At 45.7% G+C, this 24,850-nt stretch overlaps 2 protein-coding genes across 29 annotated transcripts in view; both read left to right on the forward strand.

Annotated features, from left to right (window-relative positions):
* pld1a (phospholipase D1a) overlaps positions 1-3,598 on the forward strand; it is a 28,316-nt gene extending 24,718 nt beyond the window's left edge. Inside the window, exon 26 of the mRNA XM_040200560.2 lies at positions 1,208-3,598. Coding sequence (XP_040056494.1) covers positions 1,208-1,432 — 225 coding nt within the window. The 3' untranslated portion in view covers positions 1,433-3,598. The remainder of the gene's footprint in view (positions 1-1,207) is intronic.
* Positions 3,599-4,905: 1,307 nt separating this feature from the next.
* LOC120833440 (traf2 and NCK-interacting protein kinase) overlaps positions 4,906-24,850 on the forward strand; it is a 49,967-nt gene continuing 30,022 nt past the window's right edge. For all 28 annotated transcript variants that reach the window (XR_013452786.1, XM_078089638.1, XM_078089641.1 and 25 more), the window contains exons 1-2: positions 4,906-5,416; positions 15,209-15,274. Coding sequence is in view for 27 of the 28 variants with exons in the window: in XM_078089638.1 (XP_077945764.1) it covers positions 5,360-5,416; positions 15,209-15,274 (123 nt within the window). In the remaining variant the exon portion in view is untranslated. The remainder of the gene's footprint in view (positions 5,417-15,208; positions 15,275-24,850) is intronic.

Consider the following 24,850-nt stretch of genomic DNA (forward strand, 5'->3'; position numbering starts at 1 on the left):
AACTGGTGGATCATTCTGGTAGATTGAATTAAGATAAGACTAAAAACTAAACTAAAGAGACTACGTGGACCAAGGATGAAACTGAAATCGGCGACCACCACAGGTCATTTGAATTCGTCCTAATGACCAGACTTTTGTGCCAAATATCATGCAAGTCTGTCCAGTAGCTGATGAGATACTTTACATTACATGTCATTTAGCTGACGCTTTTATCCAAAGCGACTGACAAACAGTGGGTTCAACCATAGAGGTACAAACTCAGAATAACAAGACGAAGAGAAAGTGCAATTTCCTCAAATAAGCCATTTACAATTTGCTATAGATGAGTGCCGTTATAAGTACAATTTAAGTGCTACAATTTGTTAGTCTTTAGTCGAGGTAGAGTCTGAAGAGGTGTGTCTTTAGTTTGCGGTGGAAGATGTGAAGGCTCTCTGTGGTCCTGGTGTCTTCAGAGAGCTCGTTCCACCATTTCGGCACAAGGACAGCAAAGAGTCGAGATCTAGTCGAGTGTTTTGCTCTCAGTGAGGGAGGGACGAGCAGTTTTGCAGATGCAGAGCGGAGAGTGCGGGTCGGGATGTCGGGTTTGACCATGTCCTGGATGTAAGCTGGACCCGATCCATTCACAGCATGGTACATGAGCACCAACGTTTAGAACTGGATGCGGGCAGCCACCGGTAGCCAGTGAAGAGAGCGGAGGAGTGGAGTAGTGTGGGAGAATTTCAGAAGCTTAAAGACCAGTCGAGCTGCTGCATTCTGGATGAGCTGCAGAGGTTGAATGGCGGTGGCAGGGAGACCTGCCAGGAGGGAGTTGCAGTAGTCCAGGCGGGAGATCACAAGAGCCTGAATCAGTACCTGTGCAGCCTCACCTGTGTATTCTCCTGATGTTGTAGAGCGTGAAAGTGTCGAGTGTCACGCCGAGGTTCCTGTCAGTCAAAGTGGGCGTTAACACGGAGTTGCCAAAGTTCTTCTCTGCCAAGAATCTTTTCCCTAGAAAGAGAAGTAGTTCAGTCTTGTCGGGGTTGATTTTCAGATGGTGAGCGGACATCCACTGAGGGTTGTCAGTCACACAGGCAGAGATCCGTGCCGCCACTTGGGTGTCCGAGTGAGGGAAGGAGAGAATTACCTAACAACGCCCCCAGGCCCCCAGGGTCCCAGGGCCCCAGAGCCAGCCGCATTTCAGCTCTACATTTGTTTGTTTTTCCTGCAGGTGTTTCGCTGCCTTCCATCGTCCCTGGTGAGGAACATGTCCGAGCTGGAGCAGTACCAGTCCAAACCAGGTTTGGCTCAGACCGACTTGGCCCGCGCTCAGGAGGAGCTGCGCAAGATCCGAGGCTTCCTGGTCCAGTTTCCTCTGGACTTCCTGTCCGAGCAGAACCTCATGCCCTCTGTTGGAACGAAGGAGGCCATGGTCCCAACTGAGATTTGGACTTAAAAGGAAGTGCCGCGGCTGCCAGCCACTTGCACATCCGAATTTATTTCTTGGATTATGGTTGTCGCCGCATGTGTAATATCAGATTATTAGAGAGATTGCTTTTAATCCTCTGGATCGATCTGACTGCTGGACCTCGACAAATCTCTGTTTCTAATGAAAAAACACTGAACTGTAGTGACAGTTTATTTGTGGTTGGCGTTAACACTTTTGGGATGTATGGAGAAGAAAACGTTGTAGCACTTGAGGACAATATTTATGAGAGATGAGAAACAAGGACACATGAACTTTGGGTTTTGGGAATCAACTCTTTGGACTGTCGGAAAAGCTCACAAAACCGCAAGGACGTCAAAGGATGGAGGCGGTAGTGACATTTTTCACGGTGACACTAACAAATATTTATCTTAGTTCAAAATGATCACGCCGAGTCTTGGGTGTTCGATCGTAAGCTTTGACTGCCGTTTTATTTGTTGGGACAAGTTTATAAGCAGCAGCGGTCTACGATCTCAGATGCATCTTAAGGATCTTTATTTTTAAACAAATCCAAAATCATGCGATCGGTCTTTGCTGTGCAGTACAGTGACAATTTCACTGATAAGACAGCTGTGCATGATTTGAACAAATGTGCTACAATGCATGTACCAATCCATCTCTGATTAAACCCTCAGAGACATTGGGTTTTCTTTGAAAGGTGTTTTGTGACTTGGTTATAAGGATGTGAGGTCTGAACATCACTGCGGAGTACTGAGAAGACGGCGTGTGCAGCTGACCCAGGTCCAAACGTGCATTCATCACGGTTACACCCTGCTATGTTCAGAGGGGGCAGTGGACACTGCTCATTGCAGAGGATGGTTGATTAAAAGGCTGCAGAGTGACATGTTGATGCTAGTGGTGAATACCAGAGGCTGAACAGAGACAATCAGCTCACAAATTCAAAAGAGCCGTTTCCTCTTTGCTCAACAGATGGTGCTATTCTACTACTGTTGGTGTACAGCAGTCCAATATGGGCCTTTTAGATATCCTGTCTACTTTTCTTAGTCTTGTTGCGTCTTTCTTCAAAGTGCTAAAATACAGTCTTTGAAAAACAATGTAAACAGAGATATTGAAATCAACTGTTTGCATATAGCATGCAATTGATGCCAGAGGCAAAGCTGCCATGTGAAGATACAGTTTGAAAGTGCTCGTTTCGTTTCCAGTTTGCTGGCAGTTGATTTTCTTGACAAACTTTTAATGGGACTATAAATTGCCTGCTTCTGTCAAGGGGAAACTAAGTTTTTCTTTAGATTCTTATGAAATGTGAGAACTACATTGTGGGGAAATGTACGTATTTTGTAGACGTCAATGTGTGGTATCCATGGTAACTGATTTGTTTTGATTTTATGGATTTCTTTGCGTTTATTAGTCAATTTTTTTTTTCAAGGCAAGTCGGCACAAGCTCCAGCAGCAGTGGCAAAAACATGTGAAGTTAAAGAACCACTCCTTTTTAATCCAGCTGGGCTCAGTCATCAAAACAATTCCATAGCAAGCGTTTGGTTCATCATTCCCTTGAAAGTCATGAAACACGACGTCCCCAGGGGCTGTTGGAGGAATGCTCCCTGTAAATCAATAAAGATAAACCGCTTTATTTAGTTTTTTAAATCCTCTGTTCTAAGAGCAACACAGCCTGTTCTTACATTTAGATTCCTTTACATCACACAACCCAACATGAAAATATCTGGCATTTATTTAACGTCAGCAGACGATAAGTGCATTATATGGGAGCCGATAATGAAGGTGTTTTAATGTATCCTTAATGGGACCAGAAAATGTGTGAACGGTAACTGAAGTGATAAGAACTGGAAACATTACAGCCTTTCTTTCTACAAAGACAAAACACAGTTGTTGGCTTCCTATATTTGTCTCTGCATAATCTAAGAAATATGAGCAATTTAACATTCTTTAAACATGTTTTATAGATTTTATAGGTATCTATACATACGGCATGGTTGTATGGGTCGTTGTGGATTTGTAACAAAACCTAAATGTTTCTTTATTGTAACCATAATTCGGGATTTAATTCAGTGGATTATGCTTTCAATATTCATGTAAAATACCTATTTTTGCACAATTTGTCATTTTATGTCTGTTCATCTAACATATTGTACCTCTGAATTTAAATGTCTAACAAAATGTATTTGAATTCCGTTGCTTCTTTTTCTTACAAACTTTTTATCGAATCTTAAGTGTTGCATATGTTTCATTTATGTTTTAGCCCAGAAACGTTTATGTATCCAACTCAGAAGACTCAAATAGGAAAGGTATGAAAGCGATAGTGTAGCTCGGTGACACCATAGGGAGGCGATAGCGGAAAACCTTCAGGCCATAAACTTTAAAAAACTATGGAACTCCTTGAAAACAGCCACCAACATGAAACCTACTAACTAAGCAGAACCCGAGGGCCTATCCCGGACTTTCAGATGATGAATGTTAGCCCCTTCGTTATGAAGTGGTATCACTCATTCCTCAACAATCGTACCCAGGACCTTGTCTGAGTCCTTGACCATCAACACCGGCGTTCACCAATCATGTTTACCCTCTGTACATGCAGTACTGCTAACAATCACATGATAAAGTTCCCATCCTGTATGTGTGTATATGTATATATGCATATGTGTGTATTAAAAAAGAAAAATATAAAAGAGACTCATAAGATTACATAATCTGCAGGTTTAGGGAGGTTTATGAGTCACAATTCAATGGGTGTGCGTGACTGGAACTGCACATTCCAAAACCTTCCACAACATGCCAAATCTCAAACCGTCACTTCCAAGGAAGGGATACTTTAAAGGAGCAAGTAATTCCAAAACCTGTCAAGGACAGGTCGAATTACCAACCGTCACTTCCAAGGAAGGGATCATTGGAAGATTTATTATTTTCACTGGAGCCTTTTTTACCTTCCTTGGAACTGACGATTCATATAAGGACATGTATTCATTTGCAACAGGTAATTCCCTCAAACTTAAGTTAATACATATAGTATCTCATTGCACTAATCGCTTTTTGTCAAATTTAGTGGGCCCTAGAGTGGAATGGGGGTCCCTCAAATGTAATAATATTTAGAATGATTGTTTCCCTATAAAAGATACCATAAAGTCAGGGTTGTTCAATGATGTGTGGTGCTGTGAGGAGAGCTTTCCATGTGGATTTGAAGTATTTAATGTTTCTAAAATATATACTTAAGTCAATTATTTTAGGTTATTCCGTCTCCACCAACCATGGAAAAATTAATAAATTGCTGAAAAATACAGATTAATACAGATACTTTATTGAATACATCGATGAAGCTAAAATTGCTTCTAAACAGCGTCAATGTGACACAAACATCATCATACACACATATAATAGTAATAATAAAACGCGCCTGTGTGTTAAGTCACGTGGTCCGTTGGAAGGAGAAAGAAGTTCGGGAGTCCTGCCTCACCAAGCCCCGCCCCTTTACTGGGCGTGGTTTGTCGCGGCGAGGAGGCGGTGCGCTGCCTCCTCCTCCTCCTCCTCCTCCTCTTCTCTCCATTCACTGGCTGTCACACAGCAGCGGTTCCAGCACGAGAGAGCAACGGCAATAATCCGCTTTCCACGGCGGTCCCCCCCCCACACTGCTCCGTGTACATCCCCGCAGACATGGCTGTGGATGTGTCGATGCCTCCCACCCTCTAGCTGTGCGCCCCCCGTGCTGCCCCCGGCCCGTGGCCCGTCCCGCTGCCGACCTGAAAGCTGTTGTTAGTGCTTTTTTTTTGTGTGTGTGTGTGTGTTTTTTTTTAACCCAACGCCGTGTAGCAGAGAGGGGGGCAGAAGAGACGGAGCGGCGGAGACAGGCACGGCGCCGTCGTGGTAGAGGAAAGGGCCGTTGCAGGATACCGGGCAACTGGAGCGGCTTTTTGTGCGCGCTCCATCATGGCCAGCGACTCTCCGGCTCGGAGTCTGGACGAAATCGACCTGTCCGCTCTGAGGGTAAGACTGTGTGACATTTTACATCTTACGAATACAGTTTCACGTGATCGGAGACTCGCGTGAGTGTGTGTGTGTGTGTGTGCGTGCGCGCGCGCCTTTCTCCTTCTCCTGCACCTGACAGCCATCCCTGAACAGCAGCCTGCAAGAGGATGTGTGTGGGAGCCACGCCGCCACAATGTGTCAATTATAGAGGAAATTATAGCGTTAGATGGGAGCAAATCTCTGCCTGTGTGTGTGTGTGTGTGTGTGTGTGTGTGTGTGTACATATATGTATATATATATAAATGTACATATATATACAGACGCGTTAACTAACATGACAGCTGCCTCTCCATTCAACTCGGTAACAGGAATGTGTGTGTGTGTGTGTGTGTGTGATGCTGAGTTGAGGCTGCAGCTGGGGTTCTGCTGGGTTTGTGTCAGGCTATTCTTGGCCCATCAGCCTCGATTCAAAACAGCAGTGGAACTTAACCTATTTTTCCCACACACCGCTGATTCTCTTATTGTTCTTATCTACCCCCCCGCCCCCCCCCCCCCCCCCCCACCCCTCCACTGGATGGTATCCTGCTCTCCTACTACTCCTTTTCGTATAGCCGTGTCCTCTGGCTGCGTGTTACTCAGTGCCAACCTACCTGACCAGTACGTGCTCCCTGCGATAGTCAGTTCTTTTGTTCAGCACATACGCACTCGCAGACCGGCACGCCAGCTAACAGCCTCCCGTGCGCTTGTGTTTTAATGCGCTGATGCTCATGTTGTTCGCTCCGCTGTGCATGTGTGTGTTTTTTGGAAATACCTGCGTGTCAAACATCACGCAAGTGATGCTGCAAACGAGAGAGAGAGAGGGGGGGGGGGGGGGCGCAGCTGTGAAACGAAACCACATCAGACACACGATGTAGTTGTTGTTGTTGTTATGTTGTTGTTGTCTGCCTGCTTTCGATCGCCTGTTTCCATCATGTCTGCTTCACGGCGTCCCTTTCCCTTCATTCTGTCCTTGTCTCCACGTTGGCGCCTCCATGTCTGTGTTGAAGTCACAAGTGCTGCTCTTCCTTTTTCTTTCAATTTCATCATTTTCCAGCTTGTGAATGCACCTTCCCCTCCCGTCTGCCAGGGACGGTTAAGGACATGTCGATACTACATGCTACTTCTGAGGTTTACACCTGCAGCAGCAGCATATTTTTACCAGTGTGCAGAGAGCAGGATTTGGGGGTAGAACGGAGAGGAGAATATGAAAGAGGATGAAGAAGAAGAGGAGGATGAGGGGTGGGAGGAGGAAGAGAGGGAGGTTGAGACAGAAGAGGACGGGGATCAGCCTGAGCATGTCCACAGCATGTCTCCACCTGCACAGACGGAAACGCTTATATTCGTTTTTTCCTAAATGGTTCATGTACATTTCCGTGATTCTCGAATAGGGATCATCTTTTTTTTACTGTCGATGTCTTCTCACATTTGACGAATCCCACAGCTTCAGTCGAGAGGTGGAAAAAACCAGCACGTCAGTCAAACTGTCTGGACGGGGTTTATTTACGGCACTCGCACTCCTCGTCTCTCCGTCTCTCTCTCTCTGACTCCTCATCGGTGTCCTTCCACTCTCGTCCCGCTCCTTCACATTTTTCCGTCTTCCACATCACACATTTGTCTGTATTTGGACTTGGCGTGAAGCTCCCCTCCCCCCTGCCAACCTGCCCCCCCCACCCCTAAACACACACACACACACAATCTCTCACAGCCTGTCTCAGATGAGTGTACAGTCTACTGCTGGACTGACTAGACAGGAAGTAGGTCAGCTGGCTCGTAGGGGTTGTGAGGGGGGGTTATAATACCGGCCTTGGTGGCAGTGATCTGGGGGAACGGTTGTGTTTTTGTGTGTATGGATGGGACGGGTCATTGGGGGTTGGGGGTTCATGGGGCACTCAGCTGCTCATGGGCACACTGACCATTGCGCACACACACACACACACACACACACACACACACACACACTGAAACAAAGAGAGCGACATATCTGAGTGGGAAGTAGAGAGAGAGAGAGAGAGACAGAAGTGGCCTTTGCATGTTACTGTCTCTCACTTCTCTTTTTTTTCTCTCTGTCTGTCTCTCTCGCACAGTTCTTCTTGTGCCTTTTATTGACTCCCCGCAACATTTTCGGGGGGGGGTCGCACATCCACCCCGGGCACCCGCGCAGACGCCGCCCACGTCACTTGGGTGGGCAAAGGCCAAAGTTAGAGCCCGACGCAGACGCCACCGTCGTGGGCGACTCCCAGTGACGATCGAACGAACAGAAGATGTTCTAAAAACACAGTGGCTTTTATACAGGCTGTGTTTTATGTAAAGGCGACACACACACACACACACACACACACACACACACACACACACACACACACACACAGGTGAGAGGCGTCAGAAGCATGGGTTCATCCAGTCAGCTGATGATTGTAACAGATGGTGAACCAGCGGGAAGCACAGACACTCACACAAGCACGCGCGCGCACTGGCAACACACACAGGTGCTGTGCAGAGGAAGACCGAGGAAAAGACGCAGAGGGACGGAGAGAGAGAGAGAGACTTAGAGGGACGATGAGAGGCGGGTGGAGGAGAAGAAGAGGCTCTTCGCTGGCTAAAAGGTGGAGATGTGACCAGTGACCAAAGTAGTCCAAAGCAAAGACCCCGCTCCAGATCTCCTCCCTCCCTCCCGCCCTCCCGCCCTCTCCATCCCCGTTGCCCAGTAAGGCCACATTCCTCAGCCCTTCACCATGGGCGCCATAGTAACGGGGCCACAGCAGTGCCCAAGGCTTACACAAGGCTTATTCATGAATAGTCTATATACTGTATAGCAGTCTGTCGCTGAGAAATGCCCCCCCTCCCCCCCTCCCCTCCTCCCTCCCTCCCTCCTTTCCACTCTGCCAGCATGCTTCTAGTTGACCTATTTCTCCCCCACACCCCCTCCCTACCAAGTCACCGATGAAGAATTGAGTCTTTGGTTCTCTGATAGCAGCACAAGTTTGTCACTTTCAATAAGTGATCAATGATTTTCCTAAGTGTCCTTTGGAGTATAGTTATTCTGTCAATGTGAGGAGATAAAGCCGAGGACAGTCAACCCCAAATACTTCAGGGTGGCTTCCACCCAGTCTGGTTTGTGAAGTGTAGGGAAAATACGCCACAGCGAAGACAAAGGCCGAACATGCGGAAATAGAAATAAACAAGCGGTACAGATTACAACCACTATTGCATAAGTTCAGATAAGCACACATTCCTCACACGGCCTCCCCTCTCCCCTCCTCTCGTACTGTAGCGCACAAAGCATGACACCGACACTGGAGTTGAGGTGCTTGAAAGAAATCGAGTGCGCGTAAGCAAGTCCATAGCGGGCGCTTAATCCCTCAGCTGTGTCCGACTGGCGTGGCGCGAGGCAGGAAGGCGAGACAAATGGATTGTAACGACAGAGGTGGAAATGAGAGAGGAGGAAAAAAAAAAAAGATGTCGGGCGATCGATGGACGGACGGAGGGGGGGAGAAGAGAAGGTGTGAGATGGCGAGTCGGCGGAGGCAGATGAAAGGCGGACGGGTCCATTAGCGCTGCGGGGCGAGCGGTGCGGCGGGTATCGTCTTCGGCGGGCTGTAAATCTGTGATTAGGACTTAACTCCTGTTAATGTACTGTACATGTCTGGGTGAGACGTACTGGGAATTACAGCATCTCCTTGTAAAAAGCCAGCAGTGGTGGGAGCCATGTTGTTAAGTGTGAGTGGTTTTAAAAGAGGCAGAGCTCGGGGCCCCGGCATGATTCAGATCATCCTCTTAGGGTCTCTAATTCAATTCACCTCATTTCTCTGCGATTCACTTTCTAGAGACACTAACTGCTCCCACCTGGCTGCTGCCCAGTGCACACCAAAGAAAAACATGCCATGCTTGTGTATTGTCGGCCTGTATGTCCTGAAGAAGCACCTTTCTCTCTCACATAGTTGGGTCGAGACATTAGTTAGCAAACACTCACCTATTGTATATTCATCTGGGGTCTTGATTTTGAGCCACCTGAGGGATGCATCTTCACTCTCCTCTAGCTCTGTTTCCCCGTCCGTTAATGTCTGAAGGAAATAGCTGACTTTTTAGCCGCTAAACGTCCATAGGCATTGACATTTGTGTCCCGAAAATGGGCTGAACGCTGTGAAACCGGTGAATGAGACGGCCGTGATAATGAAGCAGAATGTGGAGGTTGTGGATTATTGAACCGAAACACATCAGATATAATATAATATAAAATACTTTTCAGCATTTTCCCTTTCAGTTAACATTAATTGTGGTCATTTACGCCATTGATAATATAGCGCGACGTCTTTCTACCACAAATCACACACTTTGTATTAATCTTGTGTGTCCGGTGTGCAGATGTGTGTCTCGGGTCTGTCTGATGTAGTCGTAACTTAACTCCTCGCTGAAGGCAGTACATGTCTTTCAGATTTTTATATTTTATCTGCAGCAGTGCACAATAAACCGATTAAACAGACGAACTCCCGATGAGAATAATCACCAGCTGAGTTGCAATAAGACGTATAACGCATGCAAACAACCTCTTTGTTGATGGGATTAACTGCACTGATGTATTTCTGTTTTAGTGGCGGTTTTATTATTCACGTGTTGCACTGTTGTTGTTTTCATTTTCTAAAACCACTTTGAACCTTGTTATTCCATTGTACGTTTATTTCCTGCTAAGCTAATTCTTTCTGTGTTTGTCTGTGTGACTGATGTAGATAGGAATGTTTGTCTTAATCTGATAAGCAAACCGTATCCGACATACATCTCGTGCCAATGCCTTTGTAGCCAATAAATGTTTTATTTAACATTCAGAAGCATTTGCATTTTTAATCAAACAATCTAGAATCATCATATGGTTTTGTTGAGCATATTGGATAGTATATTACAGTTGATAAGTATTAGACTAGTAGTTGCGTCTAGAATGGCATTTCACGATATTTTAAGACAGGATTTCCTTTGTAATATAATGACATTGAAATATGATACATCATCATTGGATTATGGCCAATCCCACAACCTACAAGTGTTCTTTAGAATTTGGGAAAATGACAACATATTGATGGTTAACATCGTCACTATAGATTTCTCTGGAACTCTGGTGTGGATTAAAAGTATTCCTATGAGGAATGAGGGACATGTAAATGTTATAACTCAGGAGGTTCCGCCGTTCATTGTCACAAACATGATCGTGTGAGATAATCTTTTGATTTCCCCTTTCTCTAACTGCTCCAAGCTTAAATGGGTCAGATTTACCCACGGCATAATAGCAGGATTAGAGAAAGAGCTTTACTCAGAAAACCATTATAGCTCTCGTCGTATGTGTTGATCGGAAGATGAGACGCGCTTATGATCACGTTTACTCGTAGCTTCTCAGCGGTCGTGGTCCATGTGGGTTAAGATAAGTATTGTGTCCCCATTTCCCCTCTGCATGTGGTCACGCGTGAATTTAATATCAGATTTTGCTTTAGTAAGAGTTAAGTTGAGTTAGGAATGCCGTGAAGAGGCTTAAGTTTAGGTTAAGAAATGAAAGAATGAATGCAGCAAGTTAAAGTTCCCACACACGTTGCAAAGCGGCTTTCACCAGAGCTGCAGCCCTGCACTCTAAAAGCCATTATTTCTAATGGACCGATATCCCCCTGTTCAACCAAAAGAGTTGAGCCGGTGCTGCATCCATCTCTACGTGCACAAAGTTAATCCCACTTCCTCCTGCTGTTGCACACGACCATTCCATGTCAAGAAGAAAGGGCGAAGGAATGAGTCAAAAGTGTCGGTGCAAAAGCTCTCTTCTTCTGTTGGACCAGGTGAGCGAAGTAAAAACAAGTCAAGGTCACGCTGAACTGAATGTAAGCAAGGCAACTTTGCTCTTCTGGATAAATGGTGAAGGAAGTAAGGCCGTGTGTCTCCTTTTTTTAAAAGCACTTATAATAAATATAGCTGCTATGCTGCATACCTTCCTGGTAGAGTCTTCTCGTACAGACTGATGACTGAAAAGTCACGCTCCTTCTCAGACGTCTGCTAGGGAATCATTTTAACTCGTGGGTTGGCGAAGAAAAACTGTCATGTCATCGCGGTTTACGTGAACCTCTTCCCAAAACTAGACAATTTGGAGAACTGATGTGTCTTCTGCCGTCACTTCTCAAATGATCACCCACCATTCTCGCTCCTCTCAGCGCTTTTGTGTCGTTTTAGTAACCATATCCGTGACTGTTATTCAGCAGCTGCACTTTTGTCATATGACCTCCCGACGGAGAACACGGTGCCCACGTTGTCTGGAGTTTCTTTTTCACTCATGTAAGCTCACAGCGGGAGTGTCAGACGCTCTCTCTGCTGGACATGTCGAGATGTTTGTTTTCTTCCTGCCACATTTACAACCACAGCATCTTGTGTTTCCTTTAGTCGTGTAGAATGCGATGCGTGGGCGAGGACGAGAACGTCTCTCCACACCACGGCCACGTCTCATCTCACACGCACAACATTGTGATTTAGTGCACCGTGTTGCTATTTGGATTTGATTCATTATTCAGCCCGCCTTTGTATCGAGGAGCTGGCAGGGTGAAGTTCATTTAAAGGCCGGTGAATCAGACATTGTGCGTTTTCACACGCTGCTCCTCGGGGGGGGGGACATCTACATAAGTTCAGGGACGCAGTATGAGAGGCGCTTCGGACACTCATGCACTGTGATTCATTGGACACCAGTGAGGTCATGTGGCAGTCATGTGACGCTGGCAAACGCTCAATAGGGAAGACAAAAGGGCAAAAAGGAGAAGGGGCCAAAATGGCTCAGTCACCGGGAACCTCTGAGCCGCAGACGTGCACGCGCGTGCAAACGCATGCAGCAGCACTGACGAAGCCCAGCGCACGCTCACAGCTCATTCTGAAAGTGGCCTATAAAATACCAATGATATCAATCCGTATATGTATTTTTTATCAGCAGGCCTAGAGACACGTATGAACCGGAGCAGCAATAACTCCACAAGCACGGCTGTTATCTAAATATACATATCATGATGTGTCCTCCGGTGTGTCCTCGCATTTACAGAACTATGAGTGTGAATGCTTCTGTTGGTGCAGATGGGTATTGGGAGTTGCTGTCAGAACTCTGTAATGCTGCTTTGAGAGACAATTTACTGCACCGCCATGCACACACACACACACGCACGCACGCACGCACGCACGCACGCACGCACGCACGCACGCACGCACACACACACACACACAAACACACACTTGGAGACAGAAAAAGTGTAAAAAATGTACCTGCGTAAGCTGAAGGCATGATAGCGAGGCAAAAACTTGCAGTGCTTGCAGAATGCGGCTGTCTGCACTCTTGAAAAGTGGTTTGCAGCCTTTCTCTGACTCCCTCATTCACACACACACACACACACACACACACACACACACACACACACACACACACACACACACACTTTTTTAAGCCCACTCATACTCGTCAGAACATTTAAACACTATCCCTCGTGTAGGAGGGCGCTTCTGGCACTGGTTGTGAGTGTGTAAGTATGTGAGTGTGTGTGTGTGTGTGTGTGTGTGTGTGTTCGTTTGTGTGTGTGATTAAGAGAGTGCGATAGAGCGAGACAGCAGGAGGATGTACTTGAGACATGTATGAGAATGACTTTGTGGGTGTTTGTAGGGCAAACTGTGTTTGTGTGTGTGTGTGAGAGAGAGAGAGAGAGAGAGAGAGTCTTCTCCACACAACAGAGAAACGAGGATGGAAATAAAACAGGAAAAGGAAGAAAGAAAAGGTTGTATCTTCAGAAAGCATTGACAGGTTTGCTTGGAACGCAGAAATAAACAGAGAGGGAGAGAAAAATTAGAGGGAACAGAAGAAATTCAACCTTTACCAGGACTGCGGATGCTGACACATGGAGCACGTACACAATGTACACACTGCAGCGCCAGCACCACAATATGGACCGGCAAAGTTTTCTTTCTGCATTTGTCCACAGCCCTTTCCTTTGTGTGTGTCGTGGCAGTAAACGTAGATCAGCGTCTCGTGCCAGTAATGTTTTGTGGATGTTAAGGTGAAAAGACATGGCATTTAGGACAATTACAGATGGTGAGAAAGAGAAAGCAACAAAAAGCCTAATAATTAAAAAAAAGAAGGGAGAAAAAGTGTATTGTGTATTTCATTCAGACCGTGGAGGAAATACACAGGAAATAGAAGTGCCGAGGTTAGAGACAAGAATGGAAACTGCGTGCAACCGAATGAAATATGCTTCATTGAGGGGAATTGTCTGTGAAAGGTCGCTATGCTGTAATATTGTCCGTTTTCAAGCGTTGCATGAAGCCCAGAGCGGATCTGCACAATAGTGCACTTTATTTCTGTGACTTAGCAACAACATATGCCTCTAGCTTTCCCCCTATAGATGGTCTTATTTCTATACATGGCTTGTCCCTAGATAATATACATGGGGAAAAAATGAGAGAACTTAGACTAGTAGTTGCGTAAGAATGTAGGCTGGTATATTTTTAGCTCACCCAGTAGAATCTTCTGCCAGTACAAGGCAAGCACATTATAACCAGTTTAATCCTATTTAATGATGTTTGATCATTTACAGATTTGAGATATTCTTAATATGGAATTATTGAAGATGAACCCCCCCCCCCAAATTATCTCCGATTTCTACACAAGCACCTCTGGCAGAAAGAACGAGGTACAAAGTTGAAAGACACAACATGAAAAGCGCCATGTTACCTTTACAAAACTTCAAAAAACGTTTCAATAGCAAGAGGGATGCACAGCGAGAAAGCAGCCATAACAGAAGCTGGTAAAAGGGCCTCAGTGTTTCTGGGACTCGACTGGAACGAGAGCAGCGTTGAAAAGAAGGACTCGTCCTGGACACTGTCAGGAATGAAGGGGCGAAAGAAAGCATGTGCAGATAAAAGCGTGAGAGGGACATAGATGGACTTCGGCTGGTTGGACAACAGAAGCTGGTGGAGCAGAGAGAGTGTGAAAGAGAGAGAGAGAGGGAGAGGGAAGGAAGGAGAGGCTGAATACCAGCTATTGTTGGAATGCCCCAGCAACACACCGCACAGAGGAAGGGGGAGGTGTCCGTGTGTGTGTGTGTGTGTGTGTGTGTTTGCGGGTGTGTGCGTTTGAGGTCGGTGGGTTTCATGCTCTGGCAACCTAGCGACCGTGGTCTTAAACTATTAGCTCCTAAAACAATCATGCACTACATTTCAGACCGATACATCAACAGCCAGAGAGCTACGTGTGTTGAGCCTACGGACTTGGGTTTCAGGTCCAACTCGGACCATTGTTTAAAATGTTGCTAATCAATGTTGTAGTAGTATGTTTGACAGGTGGGTCTATGAGCCTGTACTTTACTTCGTTCGTTCCTTTAGAGCTAAATGCTAACATGCTGACATGCTCACAATGCAGATGTTGCTAACCCTGACGCACTATTGCTTCTAGTGTTTACTACCAAAGTGAGGCATGTGGATGTCTATGCAACATTTGGTCACAATCCTTCCGATAGTTAACAAGACTTTTAATACAAAAGCAACAATGTCAACCTCCTGCTGGCACTGCATGGGAAGTCAGAGGATCATTACCCTTCGGGCACCATACATGTGTGTTCAAATTGCATAGGTATGCAATAACCGGAGTGACTACGAAGATAGACACACGATAACTGTGTGGATCTGATTCAACCATTTTGCATTGACAGCATTGTATGAAATCAAAGTGTATGCTGTAATTTGTCTTATTTATCTCATTATCTGTTTCCTTTTTCATTGCAGGATCCTGCTGGAATCTTTGAGCTGGTTGAGCTGGTGGGAAATGGCACCTATGGGCAGGTGTACAAGGTAAGATACACCAATAAACTGACTTTGATACACATAATCTTTGTGATTGGAGGCTCCGCCTTCTTATCACCCTTTCTTAAATTGCCAGTATGGAATAAAGAATAAAGATGTGACTAGAAAAAAAAAAAAGATGAAAGCAGCGCACAAACTCAAGAGAAATGGAGTGAAAAAAGGGACTTCAATGCTCACCGGAGAAGCAGAAACTGGGGCACATTAAAGTGCTTTTAGAAGAATTTCCCTTACTATTTTATAGTCACTTACTCTCTCCGCCCCTGCTGTATTAGAATGACTTTCCATACCTGTGTGAAAGGTCATTTTTCTTCCTTTCTGGATTAGTTATTTAAGGGGGAAGTGTTTCACTGGGGAACAGGAAGTGCTTATGCTCAGTTCCGATGTTGACATAACTGTGATGTGAGGTTTTTGCTGGCAACTGGACCGGACAGTTCTCTCTCTCTCTCTCTCATTTAAATATTATCTCTGGGGCCATGTCACTGTCCTCGCTTCCTCTTCCCTCCCTACGATGGCCCATCGTCACTGGTCCTCGCTTCCCTTTCCTGCTTTATCACGGCAGGATGCGGCACCGGCATGTGACACTTTGTTTATTCACCTCAAGCTGGCATAAACATGTGTTGGTTCAAATACAGGGGCCGTGTTGAAATGCAAAGGCCGCTTTGAGTGCATGCATTGCCATGCAGCACAGGAGACTTATGTGTACCCGTGCATGGCTCTGTTCCTATATGCTGCCGAGCCGCACGGGGCATGTGGCAGCAGCAGTGGCCTGTTGGGTCCGCAGTCAATGTGGCCGATCCACACTGGTTTGTGATCAGCTGAGGCTACGCTGAAGTGAATCCGGTTACTGCTATTGGTTTATGTCTAAAAGAGGCAGTTCCACTGTCATTTCCTTGTGAGCTTGTCTAATAGATTTTGACAGCTTTTTGAGTCAAACGTTTTTGTGCTTAACAATATATTGATAAATCGTACTGCTGTCCTACAAAGCCCATTAGAGATGTATTGCGCATCATATGTGGAAACATTACAGCTGAGACAAATGACAGAAGATGAAACAATACGCCACAGCCTCTTACTAAAAAATAATGAAACTTTCCTCAGTTCTATCCTCTTCTGGTTATGAGGATTTGTTGTTGTATATATTTGGCTATATGGTTTCTCAAACACAAAAAGCACATAACCACCTCTAGCTTTTTAGATCAGAACACATTCTAAAACGCTTTGTTGTGCGTAGTTCAAGATATTGCCCCTCCTGTGCTGTAGAAGTCACAGATATAAATTGGCACGGATTGGATTCATCCATACAGATAAGGGGCAGAGTCACTTGAGTAAAAACACCATCTATTTTAAATCCCTCATGTGGTTGAGGCAAGCCCCTTCCTGTGAGCAGGTGAATCTCTGAGTCACTGAGATGATAAATTGACCTTCAGTCTGGTGTATTAGTGAACTGGAATTGCTCCGCATCCCTCAGACGCGATTTCAAGACACTTTTCATATGAGAAAACTAACACATTCTAACAATTCTGTGTCTAGCTTTGGACCATCACTTCAGGATGAATGAGTTCTTGTCTGTGTTCTTCGTAGCAAACGCAGCTGGCCTTGAACTTTTGTTCGGATGTAAAGATAACACTCTGGCAGGCTGTAAACATGATTTTACTCTTCGTTTTCACTCCCAAAATGGACTATATTTTCTCTGTAACACGGGGGCAGCTTTGCTCTGAGATCACACACAAGTAATTTCACAAGTTGTGTTCTTCTCAATTTTTTCTGTCACACCAAACGAAAATTCAGAACTGCTACGTAACTCTGCTCAAGCAATGTTTTATTTTGCCAAACTGTACGCAGATTAATGGTTCATATTAATTAGTCATCCTGACTCCGGCAGAACTGCTTTTCATTAGTTGGAAACTGAATTATTAATTTCAGTGGATAGACCTGTCAAAAGAAAAACACTTTTGGAGGTTAAAGGCTAAAAACAGATACATTTCCTTAGCAGCAGACTTTTTTTAAATTTAAAAAATATGATATAAAAACATCACAAAACAAGTAAACAGTAATGCCAGAATTTCTTCTCTCAAATCAAGTCATTCCTCTCCTGGAGGAAAACTACGCCTCTAAAACCAGCCCACAGCATTCTGCAGAATGAGATGTTTATGTGTCCCATGCATGCATCCCTTTGTGTGCATGTGACGTAATGGCCGGCGCAGCGCCGCGTGTTGGTGTCGGAGGGCTTCAGTTCCGTGTGTCTGGGAGTGAGAGATAACGGGTTTATCAACAGTTCCATTACCCTCATAGTTAAATGATAGGGATCTGCTCCATGGCGCTCCTTCCATTCCGTCTACTCCGCTCTCCTCCCCTCTCTCGCACGCACACCATCTCATCTCAATTAAAAAAATGGATGGATGGGGATGTTGTTGTTTTTTGCTACAATTTCCCTGACAGAAAAATAGTTTGGCCAAGAGCAGCCGAAGCGGAGGGATCATTTAAGTTGGACTTCTCCCTCGATCTCCCTTTCCCATCCTACGTCTCTGTGGCGGTTGGGTTTCCTTGTTTTTTCCCTCTAATCATTCGCATCACAACTCCATCAGTTGCCTCTTATCAACGTATAATCACGTTTTTCTTCTAGAGGCCGAAACCTCCCTGGTGAGCTGTGCTTAAGAGAGCAGCGTGTGCCTACAGCACATATACAGTATATATATATATATATATATATATATATATATATATATAGTTTCTACTGGCTGCTCTAAAAGGGCCATAAATAGCGAACATGGGTAATGCTGAATAATTAAACACGCCCTCTCTCCCTTTCCGTCATCTTTCTCTATTCCTAGAGCCTTAGCTCTGTTTCTCTCTCTCTCTCTCTCCAACTGTTGTCATTCTCCGTCTCCTCATCTCTCCTTTCCGTCGCCCTCATCGGTATTTCCTTCCTTTCATTTTGCCACGTCTCTTACGCTCTCATCTCATTTCTCCTTTCTCCGTACCCATACTCTTTTTTAAAAGTGTATTTATTCACGCTTCAGTATCTGTACTTCCTCCCCCTTTCCTCTCTTTTCTTTCTGATGCTTGTGAATATTTGATGGGGCTTTTGGGAATTACAGTTCCCCGAATTGAAGAAGCGCCTGCCGCGGCAGGGGCGGGGAACGGAGGCCTTTCCCTTCGCCAGCCATTGGCCCAAACTCTGCCCGACGGAACAACTTATTGACAGACAGGCTTATTGATTGGCTAATGGATCAGTCGCAGCTCCTCGTCACTCCTTTGGGAGTAGTCGTTCATCTCTGTGATCACTGACACCTAGACACGCGCGTACGCACAAGCAACACAGCATTTTACTGGGTGCATGTGAGTTTGTGTGTGTCTGAGGCTTTCTCGCCCGTGACTCTGCTGTCACCATGCAGCGAAGGAGCAGGAGAGAGAAGAGGATGAAGGAGGCAGCCAATCTCTTCTCTCTGAGGATAGAACACATCCACTCAGCTGCTCAACACACACAGTCACTGTGAGACACACACACATACAAACACACACACACAAAGCAATGGTTACGGGCTTTTATATGCCCACCCACTGGGACAGCCGCTCCGCACAGAGAGCAGCTGTGGGCTTTCCGCCGACTGCGTTGTGGATCCCGATGAGTGTGAGCAGCGGTTTGTGGCCTTCGCGTCGCTGTGCGTGTTTGCGTCATGGAGTCAGCCCCGAGGGGCCGGTTCGCTCGCTCAAGCGGGGCCCTTGAAAGAGTCGTATCATCGCTTTCTTTAAAATATGTGAGGTTGAGGATCTCGCGCGTTCCCCCGATGTCACGGTAATCCGGTTACCGTAGTAACCCGGGATGGAAACAAGCGGCCAGAATGTGGATTAGGATTACGGCATGCTTCGTCTTATTCACCGTTCACATTTTTCTGTCCCTCCTTATTGCTCTTACCGCATTGTTATCTGCTGGAAGTCACTGTTTTACACCTCGGTCTCTCCTCCTCCTCCCCCTCTGCCCCCTTAAGAAGCGGATGAAACTTCAAAGTTGTTTTTTTTATCTCCCTTATCTGCTGGAAGTCACGATACAAAGGACTACACATGTGCCTGCACACACACACACACACACACACACACACACACACACACACACACACACACACACACACACACACACGCACACGCACACGCACGCACACACGGGAGAGACTCCGAAAAAAGGGATGGAAGATGACATCCTGTATTCCTCTTTGTTTGCTGTTCTTTTACTCCTGCAGCTGGTTCTTCTGCCAAACGTGTTAATTAAGTGACAGTTTTAACTTGGGCGTACCTTCTTTAGTGTTCATTGGACCTGCCCAACCGGTTGAAGCTTGCGTGTTTGTGGTGCTGTTGATCATTAATGTGCTGCACACAGAGGTTATTTAGCCATAAACGGCATGGACAAAATAATAAAAACACCTGTCATTTTATTGCAGTATAGAATCAACATCACTATAAAAAAAGCTCAATAAAGCAACTATGGTAAGAATGAACGTTGGTTTTTCACAATTAACGTAGCCCTGACTGTCACACTGTCGAGTTAGTTTTCCTTTAATAAGAAGACATACAACAATCCTTTAAGTGTGCAAGATTTTCATGTCGATGGTGCCATTAATCTAAATGATCCTAATTATTTGCAAACAGCTGTGTGGATCAGAGCAGTTTGCCTCTGCGTGGCCGAGCGCAGGTTCGGCGACGTTTCCTCGTGGGATGCAGTCAGTGGAGCGTCTCCGTCGGCAACCACACCCCTGTGGTACTTTCTCCACAAAGCTAGTTCATTATTCGTTCCAACCCTCTCGCAGAAATGACTGAGGCCGTTTACGCTCGCTGTGTCAGTAAATTGCAGTTGGGGATGGGTGGGGAGGAGTAATGAGAAATGAATAGCGAATGTTGTCCTGTACGCAAGCGTTTACCGCTAATGGAGACGCTGTCAGGAGGTCTCAACTGGGATGGTGTGCAGGTCACAGGGCTAGGATGTGGTTTGGGTGTATCTGTGTGCACAATAAGTGGACGTGGGTCTGCCATGCAGTCACGTCCCCGCTGTGGGGGCATTGTTGTAGTTGTTTACAGACACCGTGTCATTGCCCCTCTCTGTTGATGTATATTGGTCGCCCGTCGAAACACACTCACTGACACACGCTCACTGACACACACTTCAATCCCCTGAGCCCTCATGAATGAAGTGTGAACCGTGACAGAGGTGGATGTTGCTTGTTACCGTGGGAACGGCAGATGTGCTCGTTCCAGTCAGCGACACACACACACACACACACACACACACACACACACACACACACACACACACCTGGCAGTGTGTTCTGTGTGAAGGCCTGTCTTCAGCCTAGATCCTCTCGTTCTGTCTTCCCCAAGGCCGAACGCCCCACTTACCCACAATGCACTTCTGCTACCCAGACCAGGGTCAATTAGCCATGCCTGATGTCAATATAAATCTCTCATTCGCTCTTCTTTTCTCATTATCTCCATCCGTACAGAGTGTTTTCTGTGGGATGCGCTACTCTTTAATGGAGAGTGTGCACTTTACTCTTTCAGCGGTTTAAAAACTGCTCATCAGTCAATAACAATGTTATTCTCTGTTCCTACTGTCTTCACCTTGCTCCTGTTAATGTGTTTTCTCGCTGCCAGTAGCTCCTCAGTTTAGTTTTCATCCGAGCAATACTTTTATTCAAGGTTTTCTGCTCAACCGCTCGCCCTCGCTCAGCTGTTTCTCGCTCTCTCGTCTCCAAGCTGTACCGTAAATCAGCAAGGCGCTTCACTTGACCTCCAGAGCCGACAGAGCGCAATGCCGCCGCCGCCGCCGCTTCTCTTCCTCGCCGCAACCCTCCTCCTCCCTCGCTCGCGCACACTCTGCGACCCTCTTAGCTGTGTGTGTGTCTGTTGGTTTGTTTGTTTGTTTGTGGTGGTAACATCAGCGGGAGGGTTTCTGCTTCTCATTCTGTTCGGGCAGGTTGATGTGAAGTGGATGAGCTGGGTCATTGGTTCCTACAGCGTGAAGTAGTCTTGTCGGTGCATTAGGAGATTTAGATGAGATGGAGTTAACAGTTTTTGGAGGAGACATTTCAGTTCTTCCTTTTCTATGTGAGTTTGTCTTTCGGTTAATCTGGGTCAGCGACAAATGGCTTCTATAAATAAGCTGTGGTCACACACACACATTCATCCAGCGAGTGGTTACCCTGTTAGGGTTGATTTATTTCCATCACATCGAAGGATGTCTAATGATGAGGACAAGCTTTTACTGTTGCCTGACCTCAGCCATATGCTCGGCCCGGTGATCCTCTTTACGGGTATAACGTTAAACAAAATCATATTTCTTGCCATGTGATGATGGCCTTACCGAGCTTTGTGTATGTGCCCTGTCTCTTTGTTTTTGAACCAGCATCACACCACCATGGGGAGTGATGTGTGTGTGTGTGTGTGTGTGTGTGTGTGTGTGTGTGTGTGTGTGTGTTTTCCTGTTTGCAGACTAATCTGACTCTCATTCAAACCGTTTTGTGTGCCTGCAGTAGTGATTATTTAGCGCTGCACAAAATCCTTTCCCTCACCCCAGATTAGTCTGTATCTCGTAAATGTGTGTATCTGACGACGACTAGGTAATTAGCTTGTTGCACTCTGAGCGAGAAGGTTAATGAACGTCTATATTTCTGACTGCTGATAGATCGTTTCAATAGGGTTTAGTCGATGGCGCCCGGTTCAATCGGAGTGAAATCAACACTTGCATCCTTCCTTTTGCTAAATTCACCATCTTCTTCCTGCAACTCCCATCACTCGTCAATAAAAGCCCTCCGGAAAATTCCACAGGTCATTGCCCTCATCTTTCTTTTTTCCCTTTTTTCATCAACCGCCTCTCTTCCTTTACTACCTGCTGTACTCCTACAAACTGTCGGCTCGTATACATCTTCCTCATCCTCCCCGGCTCGTTCTAATGTCTCTTTTTAAATATATATCTGCCTGACTCAACACGTTTCTACCCCCTTGGCTTTTCTCATGTGTGAGTGTGAGAATAGCCACGGGGTGATTCTACATTTCCTTGGCAGTGCGGTATTAGATTGGAATGGAGGCCTTTGTCACTTTTATTTACCGCCTCACTGGTTTCACAACAGAGCGTGTGTGTGTGTGTTTGTGTGTGTGTTTGTGTGTGCCCGAGCACGTCTGAATGCGGAATGACTGCAGGTGTTTGAGCTGCAATGAAATAGCTTTAGCGGGGGGGGGACTGATGGGTCGGTACGGACCCTCCAAGCCCAACGGAACCAGCCTTAAACGGAGGTTTGATGCGTGTGAGAGTGTGAGACAGCAGTGGACAGATCTCCCCCGACGACCTGCCTGTCACAAGCAGACGGACAGATTTAAAGCCCCGGGGCACAGCCCACATTCTTCTGTTACCATGCCGACAGGCCAAAAGCCAGGAGAGCATCCTTCGATGGCACTCAGTTAATTCTTTCCTTATGTTTGTGTTTGTTTGCTTGGATTATCATGAATGCAGATTAGGATTTTGGTGTCACCCATTTTTTTTTTTTTAAGAATTGGCAACACAACCCGGCAATCTGTCACTAGTTTTGTGTGTGTGTGTGTGTGTGTGTGTGTGAGGGGGAGGGGGGGGGGGGGGGGGGGCTGTCAAAGATATGTACAATATCTTTGCATTTGTCTTCATGTATCTTTTGCAAGCATGATGCAGGTGACAACATAAAACTATTGCAATTTCACTGAGGCTTTGAAAAGGTAAAAAAAATAATGTATATGAATGTCATAATATGCAAGTCGTACTTGTGTATCAGGGCGGCACGGCGAGAAGCAAATAATGAGCAACCATGGCACTTTAAAAGAGCTATTTTGAATTTGGGTGTTGATTTGAAATGTTAGATATTACAGATTTATTCAAACCGCAAAAGCAGGTCTCCATATCTACCAGCAGATAGCATGTTGTGAGCCACCGCTAAGACTATAATGTATGTATTAAGAAGTAATAATCACAGCTGTAAAATTGAAGCAAATTGTTGTGTGAATAACACATATCCAAATAAGTTCATATTATCTTATTTATAAAAATATGTGTTAAAAGTGTGTGAAACTGTAGTTTAGGTCTACATCACAGTGATGAAAACATAAAACTTTAACAGCAGTGTTTCTTCAGAGGGGGGGGGGGGGGGGGGGGGGGGGTAATGGTAGGGGAATACACTGAAATACATTGAACAGTCAATCATATCGGACGTCCTGATTGAGTTTAAAGTTCGGTCCTGCTGCTTAGTGAAATCAATAAAAAGGGTTCGATCTGTCCAGAAGTCCAAAATCTATCTTAATACAGTGCGCTTTACAATGTCCCCCCAGTAATGAGATTCTTAGTTAATGGTGCAAAACCTGCGGCACCACCGGTGTAGGTGATTCAATTGTGCTTTGTCTAAAGGATTGGCTGGAAATCCATTACGGACTTATTTTTACACCAGACAGCTCGTTCTCTGCTGTTTTTTGGGCATCACTTGGAAGGTTTCCTCTGACCTTGCAGCTCGGCCACACTGTGGACACACACTGAGGACAGATGCACTGTGAAATCCAGCTCTCACTGAATAACTCCTAAGCTCATCCCATCACTCCCCCCTTCTCTCTCTCTCTCCCTCCGTTTCCTCACCCAATCGCTTCTTCTAAATAAATACTCTCCCACATGAGGACAATAGTCTCTTAGTCACTGTCTTCTCCCTGTCCTTGTGTGTGTGTGTGTGTGTGTGTGTGTGTGTGTGTGTGTGTGTGTGTGTGTGTGTGTGTGTGTGTGTGTGTGTGTGTGTGTGTGTGTGTGTGTGTATGCTCAAGTGTCATGCCCACTGTACTCTGGCCTGCCAAGACTGTTGCTAGGCTACGACAGGAAGTGTCCTGCATCGTAAATTTGTCCGAGGGGGGGTCTGTGTAATTGACTTGGCAAGGGCATGGACACACACACACACACACACACACACACAAACAAAATACACACAGGCTGTAGAAAGCATTTCTTTCTTGCTCGCACACAAAATGTACACACAGGGAAGCCGGGATGCCGTGATGTCCACCTGCCTGGCTGAGGCTGCACGGTTAGAAGGAGGAAGAGATGTTTCCCGCTGGAGTCAGATCAGATACATTTGGGTTCTGGAAGGTCGTTGGGCAAAATAAGCGACTTTTGGATGTCAATGGTTCTGAGAACTAGCAGTGGCATTCATTGTATTTCCGGCTACAGAAATAAAGAACAGCTATTTTAAGTATTAAATGTATCATTCGTTAAATGCTACGTATTCCAGACTATCACTGCTTTTCTCCATCTCATTGGAAAACCAGAGTATTCTCTGAATTTGGTTGTTGGTCTGATTCTTACACAAAGAACTCATAGTGAGATAGACACAGACACATACTGCTAATCAATATGACCAGTTAAGCTTTGCAAGATTACCATTTAGTGCAAGGTTAGTTTTTAAGTGTTTGTGACCTTCGCTTTCTGTGTTTTAACCTGTTATCAACACGTCTCCTTCACCATTGTGACACAATGCTGGACGGAATAAGGAGAAGCATTAAAATCAGAGCGTTCAA

Source organism: Gasterosteus aculeatus, chromosome 15, assembly GCF_964276395.1.
Source record: "Gasterosteus aculeatus chromosome 15, fGasAcu3.hap1.1, whole genome shotgun sequence".
NCBI classification, from domain to species: Eukaryota; Metazoa; Chordata; class Actinopteri; order Perciformes; family Gasterosteidae; genus Gasterosteus; species Gasterosteus aculeatus.